General features: G+C 35.9%; 3 protein-coding genes across 6 annotated transcripts in view; 2 read left to right on the top strand and 1 right to left on the bottom strand.

The window, feature by feature from the left end:
- LOC102588516 (epidermal growth factor receptor substrate 15-like 1) overlaps positions 1–18,923 on the bottom strand; it is a 33,173-nt gene that overhangs the window by 433 nt on the left and 13,817 nt on the right. For 2 of the 4 annotated variants that reach the window (XM_006339935.2, XM_006339931.2), the window contains 10 exons: positions 14,990–15,216; positions 14,029–14,103; positions 9,551–9,622; positions 9,376–9,474; positions 9,182–9,250; positions 8,992–9,106; positions 8,266–8,334; positions 7,644–7,977; positions 7,354–7,474; positions 5,843–7,075 (listed from right to left, as the gene is read on the bottom strand). In XM_006339935.2, the coding sequence (XP_006339997.1) occupies positions 6,248–7,075; positions 7,354–7,474; positions 7,644–7,977; positions 8,266–8,334; positions 8,992–9,106; positions 9,182–9,250; positions 9,376–9,474; positions 9,551–9,622; positions 14,029–14,103; positions 14,990–15,216 (2,009 nt within the window). In that variant the 3' untranslated portion in view covers positions 5,843–6,247. Of the gene's footprint in view, positions 1–1,377; positions 1,406–5,842; positions 7,076–7,353; positions 7,475–7,643; positions 7,978–8,265; positions 8,335–8,991; positions 9,107–9,181; positions 9,251–9,375; positions 9,475–9,550; positions 9,623–14,028; positions 14,104–14,989; positions 15,217–18,923 lie in introns of those variants that run through there. The other 2 variants (XM_006339932.2, XM_006339933.2) reach the window with 2 other exon arrangements.
- Positions 2,545–3,715, top strand: LOC102583247 (amino acid transporter ANTL2-like). Its single transcript, XM_006339997.2, has one exon. It carries the CDS (start codon positions 2,867–2,869, stop codon positions 3,713–3,715), a length of 849 nt encoding a protein of 282 aa, XP_006340059.1. The 5' UTR covers positions 2,545–2,866.
- Positions 3,622–5,608, top strand: LOC102589712 (amino acid transporter ANTL2-like). Its single transcript, XM_006339936.2, has one exon. It carries the CDS (start codon positions 3,944–3,946, stop codon positions 5,207–5,209), a length of 1,266 nt encoding a protein of 421 aa, XP_006339998.1. The 5' UTR covers positions 3,622–3,943; the 3' UTR covers positions 5,210–5,608.

An 18,923-nucleotide genomic window follows, 5' to 3' on the forward strand; every position in this document is an offset into this window, starting at 1 on the left:
AGTGGATCCACTAGCTTAACTTTGCGTGATCATCTAAAAAGTATGACCCGTTAAATCCCATGTTGGCTAGATGGTTCTTATGGAGAGTTGAGCTAATATGAACTTGCGTCCCCAATTCGGTGCTCAAGACTATTCCCAAAAATATACTTTAGCTCATATGTTTTAAAAATAAACTTATTTCTCTAGTTTGAATTAGTTGCTCAAACTACCCTCTTAAGAGAGGTAATTGCTCTTGAAAACTCTTTCTAAAAAGAACATATCAAAATCATATTTTAATATGATCATTGATGACTCGGGAAGTCATACTGCATAAACATTGATGGTATATCTAGAGACCATACTGTTTAAACACTGATGACATACTCGGTTGTCATACTAATCATGTTTTAGAAACTCTTTCGCAAAACTCATTTTTTTCTTAAAAGAGATAGTACTCAAACTGCTCAAAACTCTTATGGAAATCTCAGTTTCATCTCCTCTTAAATGTGAAAACATTTATAAACTTCTTTGGGAATACTTAGTTCCCTAATAACTTTTGAGAAATGAACTTGACTCTATATTCTTTACTTAACTTGAAACTCTATACTCTTTGAAACTCTATACTCTTTACTTAACTTGAAACTTGAGCCTAAAAATGAAGTTAAAACATTCAATAAAGACTCTTGAAAAAACTTTAAAGACTTGCTTTGACTTACCTCTTAACTTCTAAGCTTGACTCTAACTTCACTTGACTTTGATCCTAACTTCCTCGAATTGTATTATGGATTCAAGGGTAATGATCTCATATTAATGGATGAGTTCGGGATGTCTAGATGTACCTTAGAGTGTTGAAAACAACTATAAAACATAGGTACATTACCAAGGAACATGTATGAAAAAGTGGGGAAGGAATGGGAAGGATTGGCGTCCTTGGCACTCTAAGAGGCGCGGGGAGCCAGCCTTCAGATTTCAGAGGGGCCTGCTGGGCGCTCTGCAAGGCGCGCCGCCCCAAGGGTGGAAGCTCAGAGTCCCTTTTGGGGCGTGCTGGCTGGCGCGACGCCCCAGCCTTTTTCCCCGAAAATCCGACTTTTCTCCTTTGTTTTTCCAACTCTAAACCTTCTTAACTTCAAAGGTTCTAGCCCCAAACACTTAGAATCATAAAACCTCTTAACATACAATGGATTCAACTCGAAATCACAACCGGAAACATGCACCAAACCAACAAGAAACTTCAATAACACAACCACAACTTCAACAAACACAAACCACAAACTTCAACAAACACACCCAATCTTTTCTCGAAATTAAAACAAGTTGGCGTGTGGGGGAATGAACCTTCTCAACACTATGGTCTCACATACCTTATTAGGGATCACCCCCGACGAAATCCACGACGATCTCTACGAACCTTGCTTCTTCTTCTCCTCTTCTCCATAAAAAAAAAGTAATATTAATAATATGTAGTTCAATTTTAATTTTTTCAATGCATCCATTCATCGAAAAAAAATTACTTATGTAATATTTGGACACCCGTCGTAAAATTTCTAGCTTCGTCACTGCATGAGAGTACCCAATCTTAGCTCTCTTTTTTGTTGCAGTCTGATGAAGAGTTAGGGTATTAGCAATGACATTTCCTTATTTCAATCAGGTATTACGAATCTTGAACTTTAGCAGTTGAAAGAGAGGATTTCATGGATAAGAATATATTATAGTAAAAGGAAAAACCCTTCTTAGTTACATTGTTGCTCTGTTTTTTCATGATATTTCATTAGGAAAGAGCAATATATTTTGAGGAAAAGTTGAAATAATCAGGTGATATTATGATCCTAAAAAACAAAAATGATATTATAAGATAAATTCCCAAACATACATAATTATCTACTCATTCTCAACAAACTTAAACTAATTCAAAGGGTACTTCTCAATACTCATTTCTAGATGGAAAAAAAAGGAGTGTGGTCAAGATCACTCATATGTTATACCTTCTGCTTACATCTCTCTCTCAAAAAATAAAAGAACTACTCTCTCCGTCCCATTTTAGGTGGCATTTTTAGATTTTGAAATTCAAAACAAGTCTATCTTTGATCGTAAGTTTTTTATACATCTTTTAAACATTTTGAATTATTAATTATAGTACTTTTTAGATAGTTCACAAATATATAAATTTCATATCAAGAATTTGAATATTTCACTCATAAATTCCTGTGTTTGACTCTCGAAAAATGAAAAGTGTCACATAAATTGGGACTGAGGGAGTAATAATTTTGTCTAAACACAGAAATAAATGACAGATATTGAAGATGACAAAAACAAATAAAAAAATAGCGTCCATTCTTTTTTTGTTGTTGTAAAACTTACTTTTTATTTTCAGAAAAATATTTAGTACTTATGAATCATAGCTTTACAGTTATTTGATTATTTGTAATATTTTCTCAAAATGAAAATACTAACGAATGAGACGCTTAAACCCAACTAACTAAACTTAAACTCTATTAACACACAAAAAAAAAAAAAAAAAAATATATATATATATATATATATATATAAAACACTTAAACCCTTGAAACTACCTCTTACAACCGACCATCTGTACTGTTTTCATCAAAGTGATACGATTTCTTTTGGACAAGAAAAAAGCTTGTACAGATTTTTCAGTTAACAAATCTGGTCTTCTGCAATTTTCTCTCACTTGGTTAGAAACTGCAGCCATTTTCTCATCTTTAAAACTCCCTCTTAACTCCACTACACACCATTTTCTAACTCTCAAACATTTTCTAACACTACTATTTGATCTGCAAATCTACTATTGAGTAGTTAAAATCAATAAAGTTTTGATCTTTTCTGGTTTTTTGTACTTAAAATTGGATTCTTGATTTCATTTGGTGCAATGGGGTTTGGTAAAAACAGAGCAAGTTCATCTTCCCATGTTTTGCGAATCCCAAGAGAAGATACACCACTTTTAGCAAACACCCAACACCTTTCTTCATCCTCCAAAACTTTTGCTAATGTTTTCATAGCAGTAGTTGGAGCTGGAGTTCTTGGCCTTCCTTATAGTTTCAAGAAAACAGGATGGGTTATGGGTTCTCTCATGCTTTTATCAGTATCCTCTCTTACTTACTATTGTATGATGCTTCTGATCTATTCGAGACGAAAGCTTGAATCCCATTACAAAGTTATCAAGATTTCATCTTTTGGTGATTTGGGATATGCTGTTTGTGGATCCATAGGTAGATGTACAGTTGATGCTATGATTGTTCTTTCCCAAGCTGGTTTTTGCATCAGTTACTTGATTTTTATAGCTAATACTTTAGCACACTTGTTCAATTATTCAAATCCCAAAATCTTGGGTTTGTCACCTAAAAAGGTGTATATTTGGAGTTGTTTCCCATTTCAGTTGGGGTTGAATTCAATTCCTACACTCACCCATTTAGCCCCTTTGAGTATATTTGCTGATGTTGTTGATTTGGGTGCTATGGGGGTTGTTATGGTTGAGGATGTGTTGATTTTTCTCAAGAATAGACCAGTTCTTGAAGCATTTGGTGGGTTTAGTGTTTTCTTCTATGGTCTTGGTGTATCTATCTATGCTTTTGAAGGTGTTGGAATGGTTTTACCTTTGGAAGCAGAGACACTTAAACCCTTGAAACTACCTCTTACAACCGACCATCTGTACTGTTTTCATCAAAGTGATACGATTTCTTTTGGACAAGAAAAAAGCTTGTACAGATTTTTCAGTTAACAAATCTGGTCTTCTGCAATTTTCTCTCACTTGGTTAGAAACTGCAGCCATTTTCTCATCTTTAAAACTCCCTCTTAACTCCACTACACACCATTTTCTAACTCTCAAACATTTTCTAACACTACTATTTGATCTGCAAATCTACTATTGAGTAGTTAAAATCAATAAAGTTTTGATCTTTTCTGGTTTTTTGTACTTAAAATTGGATTCTTGATTTCATTTGGTGCAATGGGGTTTGGTAAAAACAGAGCAAGTTCATCTTCCCATGTTTTGCGAATCCCAAGAGAAGATACACCACTTTTAGCAAACACCCAACACCTTTCTTCATCCTCCAAAACTTTTGCTAATGTTTTCATAGCAGTAGTTGGAGCTGGAGTTCTTGGCCTTCCTTATAGTTTCAAGAAAACAGGATGGGTTATGGGTTCTCTCATGCTTTTATCAGTATCCTCTCTTACTTACTATTGTATGATGCTTCTGATCTATTCGAGACGAAAGCTTGAATCCCATTACAAAGTTATCAAGATTTCATCTTTTGGTGATTTGGGATATGCTGTTTGTGGATCCATAGGTAGATGTACAGTTGATGCTATGATTGTTCTTTCCCAAGCTGGTTTTTGCATCAGTTACTTGATTTTTATAGCTAATACTTTAGCACACTTGTTCAATTATTCAAATCCCAAAATCTTGGGTTTGTCACCTAAAAAGGTGTATATTTGGAGTTGTTTCCCATTTCAGTTGGGGTTGAATTCAATTCCTACACTCACCCATTTAGCCCCTTTGAGTATATTTGCTGATGTTGTTGATTTGGGTGCTATGGGGGTTGTTATGGTTGAGGATGTGTTGATTTTTCTCAAGAATAGACCAGTTCTTGAAGCATTTGGTGGGTTTAGTGTTTTCTTCTATGGTCTTGGTGTATCTATCTATGCTTTTGAAGGTGTTGGAATGGTTTTACCTTTGGAAGCAGAGATGAAAGACAAGGACAAATTTGGGAAAATTTTGGGTTTGTCCATGGTTTTCATTTCTTTGATGTATGGTTCTTTTGGAGTATTGGGTTATTTTGCCTTTGGTGAAGAGACCAAAGATATAATCACTACTAATCTTGGGAGGGGATTGTTAAGCACCTTAGTGCAGATTGGACTATGCATAAATCTATTTTTATCTTTCCCACTTATGATGAACCCTGTTTATGAAGTGATGGAAAGAAGATTTTGTGAAGGAAGATACTCTTTGTGGCTGAGATGGATAATGGTTTTGGCAGTCACTTTAGTGGCATTTAAGGTGCCAAATTTTGCTGATTTCTTGTCACTAGTTGGGAGCAGTGTGTGCATTGTTCTTGGCATTGTGTTGCCTGCTATGTTTCACTTAATTGTATTCAACAAAGAACTAAGCTGGCATGGTTTGGCTTTTGATGCTGCACTTGTTTTAATGGGTGCAGTTCTTTCTGTCTATGGAACTTACTCTTCCATGTTGGAGATTTTTGGAGTCAAAGCTTGAAGATGGCTGGCTACTTGCTTCACATTACTATTTAATTGAATCCTTAGACATATATCGCGTACTCTCTGGCTTAGGTTGAGTTCAAGTTACTCCCAAGGACATATTTACTTTTGTCACGTCATTGAGTCAGCAGAGATGAATCGTGGGTTCAATAGAACTCGTTGCATATGCAGGAAAAAATAATTATAAAATGTGTGTGTATAATAAGATCAGACTGATTCTCCTATGAGAATAAGTTTTCCTCAAGTTCCGACCTGCTTGTATTGAATTTGATTGTTCCATCAGGGATTCTACTAGTTATCCAAGAAAATTTTAGTGAGGGTTAGTAGTAGTCTCTGTAAATTTCTTGAACCAGTTCCAAGTTCGAACAAAAGACAAGGTTGTGATAGGCAATCAACATTGACATATAACAACAACATACTCAGAGTGAAATTCCACAAGTGGAATCTAGGAAGGGTAGAATGTACGCAAACCTTACCAGGTAGAAAGGTTGTTTCCGGAAGATCCTCGGCTAACATAATCATATTACAACAGTCAAAAATCATTTGAATGCCAAATTATGTGAAATGAATACATGTGATTTATATGATCCTACTACAATCCTCAATCAACTATTATCATAATAACTGGCAGTCAAGTGGGAACAAATCACTCTCGACTAGATTATAGCAGTTAACAAAAATGAAAAGACCATTTTACAAGTTTTTATACATTGAATATGGGTATGGGTGGAACACAACATAAGTTCTGTTCACCTTCACGTTCGAAGAATTAATGCAAGAAAGAAAAAGGTCAAAATAAACCCCTTGGCTAAAAACAAAAACAAAAACAAACAAAAAAAAATAGAAAAAAATAATGAAATAATATTAGGGAGTACAACTTATCATAATGCTACCTCATGCCACACAGAAAGACTATCTAATCACAACCAATTCACTATCCCTACAACCTAAAAACCTGGCCAAAAATAGTTTTAAATGGAAGGAAAAAAGAAAAGAGAAAGAGATTGCATCCGGAGTAAGGAAATCCATTACCATATTAAAATGCTTTCCAATTATCAGAATCTCTCTTTGGTGTCTGATTCTCCGCAGATGTCTTAAATGGTTCATGAGACCCAAATGGATCAGCATCATCAAAAGATGGGAAACCATGACCATAATCTGAGTCCCTGCTGCTACGGATGGAATCAAACCTTGATAGTGACTCACGAGCTGGAAAGGCTCCAAAATTATAATCAGAGTCTGCTGTGCTGCGGAATGAATCAAACCGAGCAAAGGAGTCACGCTGCTGGAATGAACCATTATCGTATTCAGAGTCTCTGGTGCTGCGCATGGAATCAAATCTTGAAAATTCACGACTATCAAAGAGGCCACCATCTTGCATGTTGAATGAATCGTATCTGGAAAAGCTGTTCAAGTGATCTTCAGACAATTCATTAGATCTTCGAGGTGAGTTGGTAGAGCTAAACATAGGTGTGCCTGGAACCGAGTCCGCAAAGGAAAATGGACTCTTTTTCTGGAACATGTTGTCAGGAACAGGCGAGCCACCTGTGTTATAGGCCGGTGTGCTGGGAACAGAATCAAAGAAGGGACTTGGTCTAGAGAACAAGTTGTCTCCCTGTGGGAATCCAGAGTTGTTACTTGGTGTGCTTGGAACAGAATCAAAGAATGGGCTTTGCTTTGGGAACTGGTTCTCTGAGTAACTAAACCCAGTATTATCACTAGGGGTGCTAGGAACAGAATCGAAAAATGGGGCTTGCTTCGGGAACGAGTTGCTGGAATTTGTGGATCCCGTTTTTATGGGCTTCAGGCCCCAGTCGTCATCATCAAAAAGAGAAGTTTCCTTGTGCTTCTCATCACGAGAATCCTGCAAAATCACAGAAAAGAAGCAAAATATGAAACGCTCCTTCAACTGAGCCAGTGCACCAGAAGATGCAGTGACCCCCCACCCCAAAAAAAAAAAAGTCAGGCAAAGAGATGCTTCAGAAAAGGTTATAGTTCAAAGAACCATTGATGATGGACCCTGACAATTATTTTCCTATAGCATAGTAATCGAAAAAGTGAATAAATGAAAATGTAAATGTATCCATTTGCCTCTTCTTTTTTCTTCTTTTTTGTAACTAAAATGAAGATGTATCCATTTACCTTAGCAGCAGAATTGATGTCCCACGCAGCATCTGCATCAAGGTCTGTATCAAATGTACCCCAACCAGATTCATCAAAACTTTTGTCCCCAGAGAACACAGATTCAGCTCCCCAGTGTTCACTGCACTAGTAATACAGAAGTTCAGATTTCTAGAAAAGTTAACAGTTAAGAGAAACTGAATCCATCAAATAATACAATTGAATAACAGAAAAGCTCTTTCATTATTTGGAGGGCATAACACCACTGTAGATAAATCACCAAAAAAGAAGGACGAAAACAACCACGTTACCTTTGGGCAGCATGGGGAGAACCATCAAAAGTACCGTCCTTCCTATTCAGTGATTCTTCAAATTCCTTTGATGGACTCTCAACTGCATTACTCCTGGTTGGACTATTAGTTGAACTTCTTACTGTATGGGCAGTCTCCACATCACTCATCACTCTGGTTTTTACAGGGCTTGGCAACTTCTCTGACTTTGCATCAGTGCCAGCATCAGCAGATAATTTTCCAGTATCATGGTCATTCAAAGAAGATGCTTTCTCCCGAACCAGTGAAGATTTTGGTTTAGGAGGGGCAATGACATTTTGTACGTCAAGATTGAGCTCTTTCACAAATGTGAATTCTGTGGAGGACAATTATTCAACAATGCAATGAGTTAAAATTTATTAAAAACTTGAAAAAGTTAAAAATTAAATTGCTCAAAGTTTAGGGAGGAGAAAAAGTTGATTCAGTCATCTCTGAAGGCACTATGAAGGTTAAGTTTTTTTTATCTAAAACTGACAGAAGTGATCAGGTGGTCTCTGGAGGCACTTTGATCGTAACAAGGTAGCCGTACTGGAAGGTGGGGATGGATCACCTCCTTTTCAGGGAGATATCCGTCTTTTGATTAAATATATATCTTACAACGTACCTTCATCGTCAAATTTATCCCACTCTCCATCCCAGTCTGCTGCCCCCTCTTGGATGCCAGGTTGCCAACCTTTAAAATTATTACTAATATGTCAGAAACATCAAAAAAGTAAAGCAATTAAAAACTAGACAGCTCAGGTAAAAAATACAAGAGTCATCAAAATGGCATGCTATCCCATTTTCCCACCGACGTCCTGACCATTAGATGAACACACACATCTCTTGAACATCAGAATTAGTCCCAACTCATGATCCAGATACACAAGATTTAAATATAAAGGAATAGGTCTCATTAGAGAAATTATAATATGTAAATACTCCTCTTTAGTATACTTGCCACAGATTACATCCTCATATGATCAATTGGTGCTATTTTATCTATATAAACAACAAGAATAGAAAACTACAGAACTGGAACAAATCCTAATGCAGCCAGCAAGATACCCCCTACTTAAGTACTACACTGAACTCAGGTGCCAAAAGGAAGGCCAAAACATAAATGACACTTTAAAGAACAACTAAACAGCCCAGTAGAACAAAAATTTGTTGCAAATAACAATGACTCATATGGGGTCAACTCAGAACCAAAAATAACAGGAAATGCTAGAAATAAATTTACACCAATGTTTTTAATCTGAATTTTATGATATCAAGAATAAAGAACACACAAAATAACTAAATGAAAGCACATATAATTGCAGAACAACAAAAATTCAAGCGCCAGTACCAAATGGAAGCTCAAGCAGAGTAGTTGGTTTGGCCCGTAGCCCATAAGTTTTGCAGCGTTCATTCAAATTTTTCACTAGGCCCTCAAGGTCGCCCTGAATCTGATTAGCACGGTCCTACAAAAACCAGAGACTGAATTTAGATAAATTCTAGATATCTCTAGCGAATCTATTAGTGGAAAAACATACTACCTGGATACCATCAGTTTTACCAGCTTGATCCATTTTGACAATTGTTCTATACAGCTCCATTTTTTTCTCCTGCAAAGGTTTCAGCAGAACACTATCACAACAAAAGCTCTACTAGATTTGCACAATTTACTAGACGCTAGTAGAACATAAGAGTTAGTATCAGTGCAGTGGGCTAGAAAGAGCTACAGTAGTACTTGAATATCCCGAAACGTGGCCTCCTCAATTGTCAATTTAGAAGCAACATCTCCAGCCTGCTTGTATTTCTCTTCATATTTTTTAGCCAGTAATTCGACCTGTAAAATTGTCAATTTTATTACACCACAAAATCATTGGACGTGTTCAAATTTGTTATGCTCAAATAAGTATTACCTCTCTTTTGTCAGCAGAAGTTCTTGCACTTATCTCATTTAATCTATTATCGCATCGGCTTTTGTATAGAATCTGGTGAAAAAGGCCAACACAAAATGACAGTTTTAGTGATGTGCTTCCACTTCAGATATCCATTACTGAACATGCCAGCAAGGAAACCCACCAATCAGTTACTGAACGGAAATTCACAGCTTCAGGAAGAACAACTCTAGACCAAGGCTATGAATGAATGTATGGCATGATACCCTAGAGCATATAAATATATAATCACTAATTACTCAGAACTCAGTAAGCCACAGGACAAAATCTGTTAAGTCACGCCGCCTGAATGAAATGGAAAAATATCAAGCTGTTGTATGAAATATGAATAATAAAAGATCCACATGGTAAGTGAATTTCAGACTCAAAATTCAAGAATAGTTAAGGAGACAAGTAGAAATAGTGGTGTTAGAGTCCTACATCAGTGTAGGATGTGGTAATTTGTTTCCTTAAATGGTCTTGGTCAATCCGCATATTATAAGCTAGCATTTGGGATTGAGTTATTCCCTAAGTCCATTTCTTATCATGGTATCAGAGTCACAGTCATCCTAATTCTTGGTTTACCCTATGTTACTCCCTCATGTTATTATATTTCCACGCTCCAAATGTTCAGACCTGCGTGTGAGGGGAGTGTTAGAGTCCCACATCGGCATGGGATGTAGTGATTAGTTTCCTTAAAGTTTTTGGCAATCCTCACCTCATGAGCTAACTTTTGGGATTGAGTTAGGCCCTCTGTTCATTTCTTATCAAACTGTGACCTGCACTCTTAATCTCAGCTGGATCTTATAATCCAAGATCTAGCTGCATCTTATGGGTCATAATTCTATATTCGGCCAGATCTAGTCTTGTCACATTTGACCCAGCTTCTCTTGCTGTTTCCATTTTTCTTTGCAAAATTTATCTCAATCTAGCACTAGACAACGGAAAGGGCCTGCTTATCACCCACAACTATTTAGTATTTAAAGGTTCCTGTTGTTAGAACAGCATGCCAGAACATTGCAGCAGTGAAAAGTTCAAAGAAGAAAAAGTAACAGATGCTGCCTATCCATCCATTGTTCTGCTGTCCGCTAGTCTGATGCTATGCTTCTGAGTTATGTGCCAAATGACTTCTTACTTGCATACTTTGTCTCTGCCTCTCCCCCTCTTTTAAGACTTTGCATCTTCTAAATTTTTTGTTTATTTTTCGTTTAAATGTATTGTGTTTGAACTTCATTACACTTTCCTGGGGTTCACCATGAATTAGTTAATTCATTCGCATAAAAAAGGTATGTAGAGTTATTTTCCATGCACTTTCAAATTTATTTCCTAACCTCAACTTCTGTTTCGTGTTCAATAAGTGATTCACTGATTGAGCATTTGGACTCGCATATCTTAACTTGAGAAGTATGAAGAGAAAATGGTCAAATGCCCCCCTAATCTATTACCGAATTTCCAACTACACACTTAAACTTTACGGGGGTCCTATCACCCCCCTAAACTGTTTAAAATCAAAATTATTGTACCTCTAAAAAGCCACAACCACATTTATGTTGATGGGTGAAACTCACGCATTTGACATGTGGAAAAAACGTTTTTCTTCTATTTTTTCATTATTCTTTACTCTTTTCTTCTATTTTTTCACCATCTCTCCAAACCCAAAAATATTTTCACCATTTTCTCCATTACTATAAACACCAAAGGTCTACCAATCACTACAGTCTTGAAAAGGAGAAGGTCGGCAAGGATTTTGATTCCCATTTGTTATTTCGCCCACTACTTGATTGGTATTAAGATCATTTCCATGAATGCATATGTCAAATTTCTCAAATTGGAGTTAATGAATACATAACAATGGAGGAATGTTAAATATGGCAAGCCGGCTTGGAAAAATTTCTCGACCATGTGAACATATCGAGATGTAGATCTTAGGCCGCTTGATGGTACAAACAAGCACTCCATTGTTGTTTTCAATCGCCATAGCCAAAAACATTTTTATTCTTAAAATCAAATCTGGCTTTCATCGAAAATTTAAAATTCTTTGTTGGTTTGGATTAAAATTACAAATTTGGAGCTCCAAAGAATCAAAATAAAAATTTGTCAACCGAATCAACTTAGTGGGTTGACCATTTACAAGGATGATTAACAACTCCAATAATATCGATAAAGAATTGATTTTCAAAAATTCCTAATTCCATACACAAATTCGAATCAAGAGGAATACAAAATTTCTATGATACATCTAGTGAAGATAGCAGCAGCGGCAACGACGTAGAAATGACGGGAGAAGGACAAATCTGGTCTAAAGAAGAAGAGATTTCTATGAAGAAGAAAGAAAGGAATAAGGAAAAAAATAAAAGATATATATATATATATATACTAAAAATAAAAATAAAGTTCTAATATTTATTTTTGCTGCTCACTCTCTTAGGGAGAGTGAAATACACTCACTTCGCCACATAAGCATTTAGGGAGATGATAATTTCTGTTTTAAACAGTTCAGGGGGGTGATAGGACCCCCGTGAAGTTTAAGTGTGTAGTTGAAAATTCGGTAATAGATTAGGGGGGCATTTGACCATTTTCTCTTCATACTTCTCAAGTTAAGATATGCGAGTCCAAATGCTCAATCAGTGAATCACTTATTGAACACGAAACAGAAGTTGAGGTTAGGAAATAAATTTGAAAGTGCATGGAAAATAACTCTACATACCTTTTTTATGCGAATGAATTAACTAATTCATGGTGAACCCCAGGAAAGTGTAATGAAGTTCAAACACAATACATTTAAACGAAAAATAAACAAAAAATTTAGAAGATGCAAAGTCTTAAAAGAGGGGGAGAGGCAGAGACAAAGTATGCAAGTAAGAAGTCATTTGGCACATAACTCAGAAGCATAGCATCAGACTAGCGGACAGCAGAACAATGGATGGATAGGCAGCATCTGTTACTTTTTCTTCTTTGAACTTTTCACTGCTGCAATGTTCTGGCATGCTGTTCTAACAACAGGAACCTTTAAATACTAAATAGTTGTGGGTGATAAGCAGGCCCTTTCCGTTGTCTAGTGCTAGATTGAGATAAATTTTGCAAAGAAAAATGGAAACAGCAAGAGAAGCTGGGTCAAATGTGACAAGACTAGATCTGGCCGAATATAGAATTATGACCCATAAGATGCAGCTAGATCTTGGATTATAAGATCCAGCTGAGATTAAGAGTGCAGGTCACAGTTTGATAAGAAATGAACAGAGGGCCTAACTCAATCCCAAAAGTTAGCAAGTATGAAAGTTCTAACACATCTTTAAAATGAAGTAAATTAAAATAAATATGAGGGAGCATTACAATCACTACAGTTTCAATGCTTAGCAACACTATACACCCAGTAAACACAACCATCTCCATCTATTGGATGATATTGCTCTCCTAGCAAAAATGAGGAAAAAGCAAACTCAGAACATGCAATCCCAGCTTTAAAGTACTATAAATGCTAGGCGCTTAAGCACTAAAAAACCACACACCATCATAGAAGAAATGTGTAAAGTATTCCTAGTTTCCTCCATCTCAATGTTGACTATAATATACCCAACAAAAAAATGGTTAGACAGACTTATGTAATAGTTTCTCACATAAGTAGACCAGATCAAACCATGTATGGGATTCCGACACATGACGATCATTTCAGCCACTGAAATTTCGGTCCATTTCTCTGATTCCCCTCCTTTTCCCTCTACTTCTCCCCCTCCTAGCAATTCCTTGTTTTCCCTTTTTGCGCAGAACAAGTATCAAGAACCTTATTCAAAAAGTATAGTTAAATTTATCAATAAAATTATGCAAGAGCAGCAAGACCAATGTTAAAACAAGTCTATAATAATAATTGCTGCTGGTTCTGAATCAGGCATAGATGCCACTTTCAATCAATATAGCAAAACTTTACCTTAAAAATTTCACAAACAACTAGCCTAGTAACGTGTACTTGATTTTTGAAGATGATGCCACAACACAATGCGAAAAAACATATTGACATGAAAAACAGAACGGTGAAAAGCTCCAACTCTCAGATCGTGCTTTATTCACGTCCTCAGAACATTGCACAAGAGAGACACAGGTACAAGCAGTAATCTGTGTTTGAGCTAAGTTTAGCGCAAACTTTACCAAGAATCCAAGCTGACATGCAAAGTCATCAAAAGATAGGAACTGAATAATTGCTAGGACAGACGAAAATTGGTTGCTATGTAGCTTCTTGTCTGTCACTTATTTAGGTCAGTAATGAGATAACAAGTTATACAAACTGAACACAATCTGTAGTACATAACCAGGACATTCAACCATGGGAAAAACACCTAATCTATCCCCCAAAGGGCATGGAGTAGAGGGCCTAATTTCAGGATTTATATTCCAGGTTCAAAACATTGAGAGATATCTGAATAAAATCGAGAGGACTTTCGGTATGTAATGATCAAAATACTCACTATTTCTTGCATCTTTGCATGGTAGAACTGATTCTTTTCTTTGGCCTCTAAAATTTCCTTCTCCAGTTCCATGACCTGTGATTGGCATTATAGTATATCAGATAAAAGGAATATATGTCAATTATTAGTGGCATTTACAAGTACTCACCAATAAATCAAGCTTTAACTGACAAATAAAATTGGAATCTTAAGCATCAAGTTAAATCAACTTCTTATAAGTCAAAAATGAAGATCATCATTAATCCTTAATAGCAGAGGAGATAATAACTGGTAAAGATTATTACCAATGTCTTCATAGCATCAAAGTAGATTTGCAATTCCATAAAGTCCAGATATCATGAGCATGTGAGAAGTATCTAAAAAGTTCTGCTTATGAAATTATGATGGACCATACACCATGCCAGTAGCATACATATTTTTCACAATCTGAGGCAAGTATAAATGCTTTGCTCAGCAAAGTCACAGTGTTGCTTCACCAATAAACAATCTTTCTATTCTTAAGTTTCTTATCAGAACTACTCGATGGCCTTCAGATACATCAGATGCAAAAAGAAGCGGTAAATACAAACAAATGTCAAAACAAAAGAACATGGAAGACACCAGACAATCTCTTGGAAGATTTACCCAAATATGATGTTCATATGTGAATCATGTCCGCTATTAATTTATTGCAAGGCAAAAACTACATCATACCACATCTGTGTGCATTACAGATTACACATGTCAATAAGTAGAAATTTGATACGAGATTCGACAAAATGACCACGACTCTATTACCTAGTGAAAAACATCCATCCCAAATATTGTTTCTCTCACTGGTTCTGTTCATAATTCAGGCAATAATCATGGGAAAGAAGAGAAGAAAGGGGGTTTCAGACAAATAAAGGCAAGCGGAAAAAACATTTGAAAGAACATTTTTTAAAAACTGGTAACTAAATTTGAAAGAACATTTATAGTCGACCTTCTTTTCTGCATCAGTTGCTTCCTGGAATTTCGTGTTCAATGAATCCTGTTCCTCGGTGCTAAGTTGGTCAATCAGATGCTTCTCCAATACTGGAACTTTAGGTTTCTGTTTACTAGGCTGCACAGCTTCATCGGGCTGGGGAATGGGTACTGGACGTGGAGGCCTCCTTGGAGCACCAAAAGCAGCTTGTCGTGCAGCACTTGGCCCCTGTGTTTGCTGGAAACCTGAGGGAGGAAGAAATGATGAGACTAACACATTAGTGAAAAGTTGGAAGTCGTAAGTGAGATTCTCGATATAGATACTGCATAAGAAATACCGAAGGCCTCGGTGATTGACATATTAGTTAGCTCACTCTTTTAATGCCTTTAAATTGTAATATCAATTTTTCACCATGCAAAAGGAATCTGAAAATACTATTTAAGGTTTACCTTCCTTCTCAAATTCAATAACATAGAGATTGATCTGAAATTCTTACCTCCTTAAAGAATATGGCCAGTTTCTATAAAAAAAAATTATCTACCACATTCACCTACTGCTTTCTCTTTAGACATTCATCTACTATGTTCTCTTTAACAAATGATAGAACATTACTCTAGTACAAACAAAATTGTCACCATAAACTTTCTGCTTGATTCCTTCCACATGATATAGTACACTAAGGGGTCGTTTGGTAGAGTGTATAAGCAAAAATAATGCATGCATTAATTATATGTATTAGTAATCCCTTGTTTGGTGCATTTTTTCATGCTATGTATAACTAATGCTTGCATTAGTTATACACTCTATTGTGTATTGAGGAGTGTATTACTAATACCATGGATTTCTAGGTATTAGTAATGCAAAGGATTTAATACATGCATTAATATGGTTAAAGACCCAATTACCCCTCAAAAGTACTTTTACATCTTTTCCACCATAATTGTGAAGGATACTTTTGTAAATAAAAATTCTTATACAATGCATACTATTTTTAATACACCAAACCAAACAATGCATAAGAAATAATCTATGCATAACTAATGCAAGTATAATTAATACATGCATTACTAATACACTCTATTGGGTATTATTTTTATACACTCTACCAAACGACCCCTAACAGCAAACACAAATACATGTGTGCTCATCACGTACTTAAATAAGTTGATATGAACAAAAACTGTAAGGAATATAAAATCTCATAAATTTCGTACTTGCTCAATGGAAGGTTTTATATTAACAAAATCTAAAATTCAAAACCACAAAAATAATATTTCTTTTATAAGTCTAAACCACACTAGATCAAAGAAGAGAGTTTATTAGTCAAACTCCAACAAAAAAAAAATTAGCAACCCATTTCGGGAACTTGTACCTTTTAGGATTAATATTGTTAATAAAAAATGAAAACATAGAATTATCTTGCTCCTACAAACTCTAAGACTATGGCAACTCCTAAATGCACACCAACATCCCTTCAAATCCTCCTTCCTTTGTTGAACTTCTATCTTTTTATCTCTAATTGTGTTAAATAATTAGCATGATTTTAGGAAACTTTATCATTACTTTTCCTAACGTAATTATAGGAATTTAATATTTCATTTTATTGCAATTGGTCGTCTTTCCTTAATTAGTTAGGAGTCACTTGTACAAATACTTATTTTCATGGGATGTAAAGATATACTCCATCTGTCATTTTATGTGGCAGCCTTTCCTTTTTAGTCCGTCCCAAAAAGAATGTCACCTTACTATAAGTAGAAACAATTTAACTTTAAAATTCCCCGTTTACCATTAATGAAATGTTTCTCAGCCACAAAAATATCTAAGAATTGTTGTAGACCACAAGTTTCAAAAGTCTTCCTTTTTTCCTTAAACACCGTGCCAAATCAAAGGGCGTCACATAAAATGGGATGGAGGGAGTACTTAAATACAAAGAAGCCTTTTCTTCTTTCTCAAATAATACATGGTATCAGAGTCATTGTTGTCGTCTGAAGTGAGCTTTTCTCCCTTGCAGCATTCCGTTTCTTTCAAAAAGAGGTCGAGTTTTCTCCTTCCTTGAAGTTGTCCGCAACCAAAACTCTACTTTTGTCAGTGTTTTATAAATCTAATACCACCACAGGTTCCCGCAAACAACGAAGACCAAACCTCAATTGTCTGCAGCCAAAAACGACGCTGGACATGCCATCACACACCACCAGAAGGTTTGGCTCCCATGACGCGTAACCATTACGTGTCTATGTGCGAGGCTACTTTCGACAGATTTTTTCGAGATTCTTTCTTGTTTGGATTTTACTGTCAATTCCGAGCCTACCCACCAAGTTTTGGATTTTTTCGATCACCGGAACTATGGTTCCGTTGAGGAAAACCTGGTTATCTGGTGAGACAGATCTATCCGGCGATTTTTTTGTTCTTCACTAGTTTGAAGATAAGTTCCTTCTAAATTCAAGGAAAGTTTATTTTCTGATCTAGAGTCCTATTTAAACTATGGGAACACAAAGGCGGAAGATAATAACTCTCACAAATCAGAGTTGTAAAAAGATAGGTACATAGATAAACAGCTGCATCAAAAAGAACGAAAAGACAAAAGTCAAGGTGCATAGCGGTCTTGGGTTGATATGTACCTTGCATGGTCAAATCGTGTTTGCTTTTAGTTAAATCTAAAATACTACATAGGTTAGATTTTCTGGAGAAAAGAAAGCACCTATTGTGACAAACACTAACAATGGTCAATGGGATTTTAATAATTATGTTGTTATGACATGGCTTTTAAATACTATGCATCTCCGAATCCCTAAACAATATCTATTGCTTGATACTGCTGAAAATATCTGGAATAGTACTAAGCGAACTTACTCATGCAAGGGTAATGATGCCAAGATCTTTGAGATTTGAAATAAAACTCATGCCACTTAGCAAGCTGAGCTGATTATCACTGATTATTATTCCGAGTTAATGGGTTACAGCAGGAGATTGACTATTACCAGGATCTCCAAGCAAAGTGTACCTTTGCTGCAATTTTCTTTCAACAATTGGTTGAAAAGGAAAGAATATATAATTTTTTGGCTGGTTTGAACCAAGAGCATGATCATATTAGGGTTCAAGTTCTTAGAAAAGCTCATGTTCCTTCTCTTGCCGAAAGCAAAATTTATTCATGCAAGGTAGTGATGCCCAGATCTTTGAGATCTGAAATAAAATTTATGCCACCAAGCAAAGTAGTTCACTATCACTTATTATTATTATTCCGAGTTAAATGGTTATGGCGGGAGATTGGCAAGTACCAAGATCTCCATGCGAATCATACTGATGATGCAATTCCCTTTGAACAAATTGATTGAATAGAAAAAATTATATGATTTTCTGGCTGGTTTGAACTAAAGAGTACAATTATATCAGGGCAAAGTTCCTTCTCTTGAGGATGCATACACAAATATTTGACTCCTATGTACAACAGGAAGAGAGCTGATGAGGTGTCATGTTGTATCAGGCTCCAATTGACAAGTCGGGGTTAACAGTCTCTCATGAACAACCAAAGGCAATCACTGTCGTGCTAGATTTTAATAGCACCCTCATATATATTATGTCTATGACGCACGCTCCAGTTAGAAGCATCCCTAATACTACAACAATTTTCTAAGAAGAGAGGTCCTTAATTCATCTTCATTCCTGAATTCATGGGAACTGCAACTGCAGCATCCTGGATAATCAATTTCCATTGCTTGTTATCCATTTTCCAACCATGGTTTATCCATTTTACTAGGGGGTCATACGGATAGAGGGTGTGTTTGGTATGACGGAAAATGTTCCCGCGAAAAATGTTATTTTGGAATATAAGTAATTTTCTTATTTATTATCTAGTGTTTGGTATATAAGCTAAAAATATTGTTCCAAAAACATTTGTATCTAGTCTAAACAAACACTATAGGTGTTGTAGGTAGGGGGTAGGGGGTAGGGGTGT

Source organism: Solanum tuberosum, unplaced genomic scaffold, assembly GCF_000226075.1.
Source record: "Solanum tuberosum cultivar DM 1-3 516 R44 unplaced genomic scaffold, SolTub_3.0 scf00013, whole genome shotgun sequence".
In the NCBI taxonomy this organism is placed as follows: domain Eukaryota; kingdom Viridiplantae; phylum Streptophyta; class Magnoliopsida; order Solanales; family Solanaceae; genus Solanum; species Solanum tuberosum.

Coding starts and splice junctions, on each gene's coding strand:
- LOC102589712 (XM_006339936.2), top strand. CDS start 3,944: ATGGGGTTTGGTAAAAACAGAGCAAGTTCATCTTCCCATGTTTTGCGA.
- LOC102583247 (XM_006339997.2), top strand. CDS start 2,867: ATGGGGTTTGGTAAAAACAGAGCAAGTTCATCTTCCCATGTTTTGCGA.